Raw genomic sequence first — 11,303 nt, forward strand, 5'->3', positions numbered from 1 at the left:
CACGGTTTCTATTGTTATTGTTGACTGTACAGTGCACGCTGTCTATTGTTATTGTTGACTGTACAGTGCACGCTGTCTATTGTTATTGTTGACTGTACAGTGCACGCTGTCTATTGTTGTTGTTGACTGTACAGTGCACGCTGTCTATTGTTATTGTTGACTGTACAGTGCACGCTGTCTATTGTTATTGTTGACCATACAGTGCACGCTGTCTATTGTTATTGTTGACTGTACAGTGCACGCTGTCTATTGTTGTTGTTGACCATACAGTGCACGCTGTCTATTGTTATTGTTGACTGTACAGTGCACGCTGTCTATTGTTATTGTTGACTGTACAGTGCACGCTGTCTATTGTTATTGTTGACCATACAGTGCACGCTGTCTATTGTTATTGTTGACTGTACAGTGCACGCTGTCTATTGTTATTGTTGACTGTACAGTGCACGTTGTCTATTGTTGTTGTTGACTATACAGTGCACGCTGTCTATTGTTGTTGTTGCCTGTACAGTGCACGGTTTCTATTGTTATTGTTGACTGTACAGTGCACGCTGTCTATTGTTATTGTTGACTGTACAGTGCACGTTGTCTATTGTTGTTGTTGACTGTACAGTGCACGCTGTCTATTGTTGTTGTTGACTGTACAGTGCACGCTGTCTATTGTTGTTGTTGACCATACGGTGCACGCTGTCTATTGTTGTTGTTGACTGTACAGTGCACGCTGTCTATTGTTATTGTTGACTGTACGGTGCACGCTGTCTATTGTTGTTGTTGACTGTACAGTGCACGCTGTCTATTGTTGTTGTTAACCATACGGTGCACGCTGTCTATTGTTATTGTTGACTGTACAGTGCACGCTGTCTATTGTTGTTGTTGACCATACAGTGCACGCTGTCTATTGTTATTGTTGACTGTACAGTGCACGCTGTCTATTGTTATTGTTGACTGTACAGTGCACGCTGTCTATTGTTATTGTTGACCATACAGTGCACGCTGTCTATTGTTATTGTTGACTGTACAGTGCACGCTGTCTATTGTTGTTGTTGACCATACAGTGCACGCTGTCTATTGTTGTTGTTGACTGTACAGTGCACGGTTTCTATTGTTATTGTTGACTGTACAGTGCACGCTGTCTATTGTTATTGTTGACTGTACAGTGCACGCTGTCTATTGTTGTTGTTGACTATAAAGTGCACGCTGTCTATTGTTGTTGTTGCCTGTACAGTGCACGGTTTCTATTGTTATTGTTGACTGTACAGTGCACGCTGTCTATTGTTATTGTTGACTGTACAGTGCACGCTGTCTATTGTTATTGTTGACTGTACAGTGCACGCTGTCTATTGTTGTTGTTGACTGTACAGTGCCATTGTCTATTGTTGTTGTTGACTGTACAGTGCCATTGTCTATTGTTGTTGTTGACTGCACAGTGCACGCTGTCTATTGTTATTGTTGACTGTACAGTGAACGCTGTCTATTGTTGCTGTTGACCATACAGTGCACGCTGTCTATTGTTATTGTTGACTGTACAGTGCACGCTATCTATTGTTATTGTTGAGTGTACAGTGCACGCTGTCTGCCTTGTGAGCAAAGTGTTCTCGGTAAAGTCTGCCAGTGAGCGCTGTGTTAGGAGGTGTGTACAGAGCCCCCATTGTTTGAAAATGTTTATATATAGTGCGCGCTGTGAGTAAAACTCAATACCTCTACTGAATCATAGTACCCTCCTATTTATAAGAAACTAGCCAGCAGTAACGTATTCTACACTGCATCCATTGTCACATCGCATTTAGATAAATAATAGGATAAATGTGGCTCCCGTCACCCGTGCACTATGTGTCGATGGGTTCCCTACTTCCCAAACCCTAATGTTTTTAACAGGAAATCCATCGACACCAGTAAGTGTATTGTGCGTATTCATTACATTCATAATAATCATCCAACCCTTGAATATTCCAATATTTTCTGCTCCCCAAACCTTAATATCCCGATCGGGTCGGTGTTACTACATTTCGGGAAGACGTGTTCCAGAATTGCCTGCATGGAACGCACACAGAAATATTTGAGTTGGTTAATATCCGTCGACTCTTGTGTAGGTCCTTTATTGACATTTGCAAGAGTAACCTTCATATAACGCTCAACTCCGCGAGGAAAACAGATGCAACTGCGCGCATCTCCTCATCCCAAACCTATCTGAAATTGTCTCTCCTCGAGGTGCTCTCCTCGCGCCAGGAAAGAGGAGGATCAAATTCCCTTAAAACAACTAGTGAGCCATCTCGTTTTTAAGATCTCCTGTTAGAGTTGCCCTACAACAAAATTGCCAAGGGTCTTGAAAATTCACTTTACCGACATCGTCAGCTTAAAAAGGCTTTGTAGCACGAATGAAGGAAATTGAACAAATATTTTATTTTTGTTGGTCAAATTATTGGTTATGTATTTCTGGAGGAAATACATTGAGTTTATTGAATGATTATGAGCGAACAAAATCTTCTCGAACATCGACGAAAGTCAGAAGCGATATTTCGCCTCTTGCGCAGAAACGGGTTTAGTCCCTCGAGAGAAAACTTCCCCAAACATAGGAAGAAGAAGTTTTCCCTCGAGGGACTAAACCCCTTTCGGCACCACAAACCTCTTAACCACAAGGCTAATATAGTAATTTAACTAACTTTATTAAGGAAACATTCAAGACACAACTTCAAATTATATTTTATTTTCCCGAAGGATCACAAGGGACTGATTCTTACCCTGTTTCGCCTGTGCTCGGTGGGGGGGGGGGGGGGGGGGGGGGGGTTGGTTAATAGGTTCGCGGATCGGCGGATTTGGCCTCGAAATGCTCACGGATTACGGATTTTGATGATTATTTTTGCGGATTTTGGAAATACGTCGGATCACTGATCTGTTGACAATTTGGGCGCGGATTTTGGATCTTCACTGGCTTTGACGGTCGGTCCAATGATTTACCGACCCCTATTTACCCCCCCCCCCCCCCTCCCCCCTCGGTCACGGTATTTCACGATACGGACTTCCGAGCTGGTATAAAAAACATTCAGTCGTTTGACAAAAGGTTGTCATCAACCAGCATGGTTTGAAGCGCCTAGCTGCATATATTAGCGACCAGTACACAGTCTTAAAATATATGCAGCTAAGAAAAGAAAAAGACCGCAGAACAGTAAAAGAGGAACTGCAAGAGTTTGAGTCCCAACCTCACTGCCGCCGTGAGGTTTCCACAGGAGTCCCGTCTGACATTTTGGTCAAAAGAGGAATCCTTGTTGGGCTTCCTGTGTGTTTGACAAAAGAGATCAAAATGGCGGACGAGTCGCCTGGTGAGAAGGTTGGTATAATCTACTCTCTTCTACCATTTTTATTAATTCTGGAATTGTATTTGTCTGTGATTGCGTTTTCTCTATGGTTGTGTTATCCTCTGGGACTTTGTTGTTATGTATTTATGTGGCTGCTCTCACTTTTGACAATCGCTCTCCTCTAAGGTTTTAGTTCGCTCGATTTTTTCCCGAGTGTGCCTCGAGTTTCTAGTTTGCCCAGCTTGTGATTTGCTTATAAATTACAGCTTTTTCACATTTGGAGAGTGCCTTAGGACATCATAAAGTCCATTTGGGCATAATAACGGCTGCGCTTATGGATGTTTGCACGCTGAGGTTGATTCAATGGGATAATTCCTTGTTTGGGCCCCACGGAGTGAGATAAATGAATTTTCTAGTGAATGGCCCATACTCTCCAATGTGGACCATCTTTGCTACCCAACCTTATTCAAAAATTGTTTTCAGGCTTATTCTGGGTTTCTTGGACCTGGAAATGTTTTGTTTTGCTTTGGGGCAAAGAGACTTATATAAAAAAAACTGTTATGATTATGGGGTGAGGAGCTTTCCCGCCTCTCCGTCAAGGTGTTTCCAAGACTCCCATGATGCAGTGCAGGCATTCAATTTAAAAATAAGATGGTGACTCGCTTCTAATGGAGGTTTTTGCATTGATTATTGTGACTGATGGCTGTTAAATGGGACCTGGCAGGGCGCAATAAAGGTATCTATTTGTGACTTGATCTGTGTTTGCTTGTCTCTTTTTGTAGTTCGGAATTTTGTGTCTTTTATGGTAAGAAATGTTTCCAGGTTTAAGCATTTGTTTACGATTTGGTCAGAAGTCAAGGTTGATATTTTGACAATAGAGTGAATTCTATTACATTGCTTGGATGCGCTTTTGAAAGTCGTCTATGCCTTGGAGGAATCCATGAGTATCCGGGTCTGGTGATGTTTGGTTTGCATTTCTGCCGTTTTGGAGTTGTGGCCTATATTTTACAGGTGACTCAGGGCGTTATAGTAATGAAAGGGTTAAGAGAGTAAGAAAAGCTTTATTTCTGTAGATAATTTGAAAACACTCTGGTTTATTAGATCAGGCGGTATATCAACCAGAGGATAGATGCCATGTATGATATAGTTTGCTTTCCAGTGTTTGTTCAAACTTGCTATCTACAGTATATAGGTTTTAGTTAGTGGCATAATCTCGTTTTGTATGTACATTACTGGCATGTTGAAAAAATAATGTTAAAGAAGTTTGGAAGAAGATTTTTATTCCACATCTGGGTAAATTTTAGTTTATTCAGATGATCAATGCTATTTACACTATGAAGGACTAGAGGGAGAGCACTGTCAGTCTCTGGAACAAGGGAACATGTGATATCCCCATGCTGGTGGAAAAACATGGATCAATTGAGCTTTAGGGCCACGGCAGTAATATTAAGATACCCGATGTAATAAAAAAAATACCTGATGCTATTTATCGTTTAAAATACAAATACTGAATCGGGTAAGTAATATATTATTTAAAATATAACCGTTAACTAAAAGGGTAAATACCCGATAAAACATCGGGTAAAAATATCCGATGAAACATCGGGTATAAATACCCGATAAAACATCTGGTAAAAATACCCGATAAAACATCTGGTAAAAATACCCGATAAACATGGATCCTAAAACATCGGGTGAATACCCGATAAGACATCTGGTAAAAATACCCGATAAAACATCGGGTAAAATACCCGATAAATTATCGGGTAAAAAATACCGGATAATAAACACTGATATACGATACCCAAAAGCGGGAGCTAGTGGTGACAGATAAACACATTAATAGCTTTATTAATTAACAGATTCTTCTGGGTTTCTTTTGATTGTACCTGAACGTGTGCGTGGGTCTATTTTTTGTGCGCGTTGAATTTGAAACTACTGTCTAGTCTATGCCGAATGTATTGCTTTGGGCTTCGAACTGTGGCGCACTAAAACGGAAAAGTGTTCAAATATCATGGTCTTGAAAGGGGTTCTGATCCCACATTTCCGCTCAATTTTATGCCCAATTCCGCATCACACAGCTCTCTTGTTTTCCCGTTAAAAAAAAGAAAGGTAATAAATCCTGCATCCTTCATCGACGATTTTGTGCATGTCCGCAACCCGGGGATAAATTAAGAAATCTAAACTTTAGATTTCAGTGTTCCTTTCAGTAGGCTGGAATATTAACTTTTTCAAAGGTTTTGAAATGTTCATTTCGAATGTAAACTTTATAAAACTATCGAGAACACGTAAATCCATTAAATTTTATCTGGAAAGGCCTTTAAATATAACCTTTCTGAGACTATCCAAGACATGTTATTCCATTAAACGTTGTGTATAAGTATAGAAATGTTCATTAAACTTTATATTTAAGTCTAGAAATGTTCTTAAATTAAACCTTTATGTCCGGATTTTGCATACATTTACGTGTTGCGGACCCGTATGCAATAGTTTTATATAAATCATTTAAAAAATAAGCACACACAGCAATATACAATAAATACACACTTTATTTAACTTTAAATGTACAATCAAATTCACTGAGCTATCTCTATCGATAGGATATCCTATAATCCAATTATTTAGATCAATGAAACTCTAAGAATAAGAAAAGACTAGCCCGCTTAGAAAAATGTGTTTGATGGAAATGCTTTTTTTCAAGAGGGATGCCTGCTTGTCCTACAGTAACCATTAGCACATACAAAACATTCCCAAATAACCTTTTAGCAATTACAAAAAAAGGTAGTCAATCATATGGCAAACTACTGTATCTTCTTCTTTGCTCCTAATATTACTTGCATCTAAAGTCTGATTTTCTGTTTTTTTATTTTTAGGGGCTGTGCTGTTTGGAGATCATGCGGGTAATGGTAAGTATTTTTGTGACACTTTTTCAGGCCAATGCAATAGTACACTCAAATTAATTAAATTATTAAATTATTCTGCTTAATGTAATTTTTATTTTGCTCTTGGTAGTTGGCATTTGATTTTGTAACCTCATTTACATCGTTTATCTACCTTCATAATAAGCATTGTATACATTATTTTCAAGTTTATTGGTAAAATATGTTATATTTCTCTGTGATCATTAAACATGCATACATTTCTGATATATTTTAAGAAGCAGGTGCTGTTCGGCGTGTAGATGAGTTGGTGGCTGATGAGGGTGCTGATAGACTTGCAGATGAGGTGGCCAGTGGCGAGGGCGCTGGTAGACATGCAGATGAGTTGCCCGGTAGAGAGGGTGCTGGTCGAGGTGCGGATGAGTTGGCTGGTGGTGTGCATGGTGAGTAAAAAAACTTATTTTGTAGCAATCCACTTTTTGTGAGACAACAACAACCACAGAGATGATTGCCACCCTCTTTTCAGAGAGATATGAAAAATTAGAATCTTCAAATAGTAAAAATGTCACTTTATCTCCAAACCTTATAGCTGGTTTGTAAGCTTTTGTTTGAACCGTGTCCTTAATAAACACTTTCCGAATTATTCACAGGTGCTGTACTGGTAGGGGACAGTGACGAAGATGGTAAGAAATTATTATATGTCATAATTGGGATACCAATCAAACTACTGTAGTATACATTAATTGTATATTTCATATATTCATTTCTCCTGCTGATAATCAATATCACCATAATTTTCACATATCATTCTATTCTTTTAAAACAGGTTCTGTATTGTCAGGAGATGACGGTGTTGGTAAGTTTGTTCTGGGTATCACAAATCATGGATTGATTCAAAAAAATTATTAGCTTCAGTTGGAGTACTGATTTTACTCTGACTTGGAACTGACTCGGCCACCAGGTTAACAATCAAATATCAAATGATCCACGTTATCATGCAAGAAGGTCATATTTTTTTAGAACACAAGGACTTTGTTCTTTCTTACTTTCCAAGCAGCGATTATTTGATCAAATATTTTGTAAGTATTCTCTCAGTAGATTGCACCTATTGCAAATTGATTTTTTATTTTTTTCCCTAGGTCATGGAGAACCATACCAACCCAACAACAGCGGTTTGGCTATTAACTGTTACGGTACGATATTTGATAATCCTTCTATCCATAGCAACCATAATGACAATTTTTGTCCTTACAAATCTAAAAATGTGTATTCAATATTTTGTGTGTTCAATTGTATTTATTTTTATTCCTAAATTCCATAATATTCAAGGAAGGGCTCTTCATGTCACAATCAATGGCAGGGATTTCCCACTCCATGGTGTGGTTGCTTTTAATAGAAATGAGTAACTATAAACACCCAACTTGGGTATTAGTTACCAACCATTTTGTTTTTGGGGACATGTTCAAATGACTTAAGCTCAATTTATTTGTGACTTAAGACTTAGCTTTTTTGGATGGAAAGGATTGAGTATTCATTAAGATATTAAATGATTTGTCCCTAATTGCTTGGCAGTGAAAACATTATAAAATTTATGTTTTATGATGTAACCATGATGTAAAATGAAATTACTTTCTACGGATCTGATCAGATTGACACCAATTGGTGGAGCAGATAGAAGTACTGGAAAAAGGTTATCAGAAGCACATTGTTGTGGATTGTTTCATTCACTAATTAGGACAGAACTCTGTTATTGAATATGGTAAATCATCTTGCCTCTTTTTAACTGCACAGGAATGAGTGAATCTGGTACAACAGAGATAGGACCAGGTGTCCTAAACTATTTTACATGTCAGTCACCCTGCATTTTTCTAAGAGGTTAGTGAAAGCAGTATACTTAAACTTCCAAAACTTTTTTTTATCTCACTGTCTTATGTGCCCATATGATGATAAATAATAAGAAACCCCTTTACCTTTTTAAACATGGCATTTTTTCAAGGTATTTCCATTGAAGCCTTCTAGCCATAGACAATTTTCTTTCCAGGTTTTGTTGTAGTTGTTGAAGTTTTTTTTGTTGTTTGTTGTTTTTTTTGTCTGTAAAAAGCATGCATTATTTTTTGTTTTAGGTAGATTAAATCCTATGGTCGAATTTCAGCAATTTTGGGGAGCTGTCGAGGCATCCAACCCTTGTTTGCCAATCTCGGTACTGCCAGTACCCATTGCAGTGTTTTTACTGCAGATTCAATTGCAAACAAGGGTTGGATTCCTGATCGCCCTCAATTGGGCATCAACAGAAACCAGTTTCCCATGGTAAGGCATAAGTTTACCTGGAAAAAATAAGCTTTCCATCACATTAGTTCTTTACAATTGCATATCTACGTCCTTTTCACTGTACCGCTGTCACCTCTCTTGATTACCTTGATTAAAGTGCACGTTTTTCAATCGCCTCCTCTGTTAAACATCCAAAGAACTTGGGAAAACAAATGTTTATCATATCAAACTTTTATCATCAATGGAAAGATATAAAAATTAATACTGGTTTTGATGACAAATAATGAGTTTGCATTTCAGGTTGACATCAGATGCAACCAGAGTAATTTTAGAAAGAGGTCTTGTCTGGGGTGGGTCCACCTCAGATTCTGACAGGACTTCTGGCTTCTAGGGTGGTATGTATGTTTTTTTCTCAAGGGCTGGGGTTTAAACATTGTCATTTCATTAATCCAATCTACTATGCATCAGAGAAGTAGATCTCCACATCTGTGAGTAAATGGTGATTACTAGTCCATCTTTGGTCAATCAAACTCTGACAAAATCGTTTGGATTTATTCAAGTGGTATTCAGCTACATGTAAATGGTGTCTAAAAGAGGGGTGTGGGGTGGCGGTTCCCGTAACACAGTGTACAGTATTTGGGTATTATTGTGACGTGTAACGTATATTGGTATTAAGATAAATAAATAAATGATTAGGAGCTCGTCAAAGAAGATTGCAGACTAGTGTGTGTGTATTTTTATAGGCACATTTGCACCGTTAATGAGGTTTCTCGAGTGCGTTATAGTAGCATTACCTGCGGCAGTCGGCGAGCCCTTTACAGATGCGCAAGTTCTTTGTATTATTGATATGGCTGACGGTAAGTTATTACATTTGTGTGCCCAGGTAAGCAACAGTCCTTTTAACACTCATAATTTACTATTCACTACAGCACTGAATAGAAGATCATAAAAAAAGTATAACTACCTTCGATGTTTCAGTATCAGCATCCCATCTAGATACAAATACTTAAAGGTTTTATAAATTGGGTAACATAAGACAAATCTGATCAGGAGCTGCAAAAAATATTTATTTGTTTATTTATTTATTTACTAATATTTTCCCAGATAAATCCCTTCAGCAAAGCTGATATAAATAGGTGACCTGGATAACAAAATTATAAAGGAAAAGAAAAATGTACCCCCTCCATTAACATTTAGGGCAAAACATGATTTTTTTTTTCAGTGACAGAGGAGGCTGAAGCTGCCATTTTACGAAGAAGAGAGAACATGTAAACCAGTTAATTAAACATTCGAAGAAGAGAGAACATGTAAACCAGTTAATTAAACATTCGAAGAAGAGAGAACATGTAAACCAGTTAATTAAACATTCGAAGAAGAGAGAACATGTAAACCAGTTAATTAAACATTCGAAGAAGAGAGAACATGTAAACCAGTTAATTAAACATTCGAAGAAGAGAGAACATGTAAACCAGTTAATTAAACATTCGAAGAAGAGAGAACATGTAAACCAGTTAATTAAACATTCGAAGAAGAGAGAACATGTAAACCAGTTAATTAAACATTCGAAGAAGAGAGAACATGTAAACCAGTTAATTAAACATTCGAAGAAGAGAGAACATGTAAACCAGTTAATTAAACATTCGAAGAAGAGAGAACATGTAAACCAGTTAATTAAACATTCGAAGAAGAGAGAACATGTAAACCAGTTAATTAAACATTCGAAGAAGAGAGAACATGTAAACCAGTTAATTAAACATTCGAAGAAGAGAGAACATGTAAACCAGTTAATTAAACATTCGAAGAAGAGAGAACATGTAAACCAGTTAATTAAACATTCGGCAGATTACTGCGAGTCGATGCTTTTTTATATAATCTCCCCAAAGGAGCTGTCAGTGACTCTAAACTCTAAATTAAAATATTGGGGCATCCCTTCAGCTACAATTTGTGTGTTTGCCTGCCTTTTTTGCTGAAGTATCTACATTTTCTGAGTTATGAATTGTAGGACCCTTTCGCATTGTCGGCATTGTCTTTTTTTTATTCTCATTAGTGTGTTTTGTAATTAGACAACATTAGATAACCCTTTTTTTATTTACAGCGACAGAAGAAGTCTTCGAGAGGAGCAGGATAGGGAATACATAGAAAGTCTCAGAATGGACCAAGAAAGGGTAATTTAAACGTGGGAAATATTTAGAATGCATATCGAACAATATCAAATGTAGAACCGTCCGGTATGTTAACTTTGGGATATACACATAGTCATCATTTCTGTTTATTTATTATTAATAATTTTTATTTTGCTTTTTTACAGGATAGGGAAAGACAACGGTTGTTAGAAATTGAAGAGGTACGTGACATTGTTATACATATAGCAGTATTACAGCTAGCAGCACCCACCTTCAACCTCCAAAGACTCAGAAAATGTGTTCCTCGGGTGACTTTTGTGTTCTTGTGATTTATTTCCACCCCCCCCCCCCCCCCCCCCCACTCTCACACACACTTTTTAAAATTCTTTTTCCACAGCAACAAGAAAACGAAGAAAGGAGACTGAGGGAAGAACACGAAGCGGTGGGTACAAGTATAATAGCCTTGCAAGCCCCGAGAAAATGCCATGAACGATTTACTAGCGATAAACGAACTGTGTTTTATAAGATCGCATCGCACACCTGCATACAGATACGTTGCCTATGACATTATTAATTATCCGATGTTTTATTATCATTCTGCAGAGCATAAGACACCTTGACGGTAAAAGCGGCAGTGGCGACATAAGAGTGCGTTTCCGTGGCCGCTCGGGCGTGTTCGAGAGGCGTTTTACGCCCACTGACACTAACGAGGTAACAGCATAAACAAATAATTTTAATCAAAC

The 11,303-nt window shown here is 38.0% G+C and overlaps 1 protein-coding gene across 1 annotated transcript; it reads left to right on the forward strand.

Moving 5' to 3' along the window:
* The first annotated feature begins 3,127 nt into the window (after positions 1-3,127).
* Positions 3,128-10,781, forward strand: LOC116610294. Its single transcript, XM_048723058.1, has 11 exons — positions 3,128-3,314; positions 6,164-6,196; positions 6,448-6,612; positions 6,820-6,852; positions 6,996-7,025; positions 7,309-7,362; positions 7,961-8,044; positions 8,293-8,476; positions 8,738-8,832; positions 9,181-10,602; positions 10,746-10,781. The coding sequence occupies exons 1-9, from the start codon at positions 3,128-3,130 to the stop codon at positions 8,826-8,828; spliced, it is 861 nt and encodes a 286-aa protein (XP_048579015.1). The 3' UTR covers positions 8,829-8,832; positions 9,181-10,602; positions 10,746-10,781.
* The last annotated feature ends 522 nt before the right edge of the window (positions 10,782-11,303 follow it).

This window comes from Nematostella vectensis, chromosome 15 (assembly GCF_932526225.1).
Source record: "Nematostella vectensis chromosome 15, jaNemVect1.1, whole genome shotgun sequence".
Lineage (NCBI taxonomy): Eukaryota > Metazoa > Cnidaria > Anthozoa > Actiniaria > Edwardsiidae > Nematostella > Nematostella vectensis.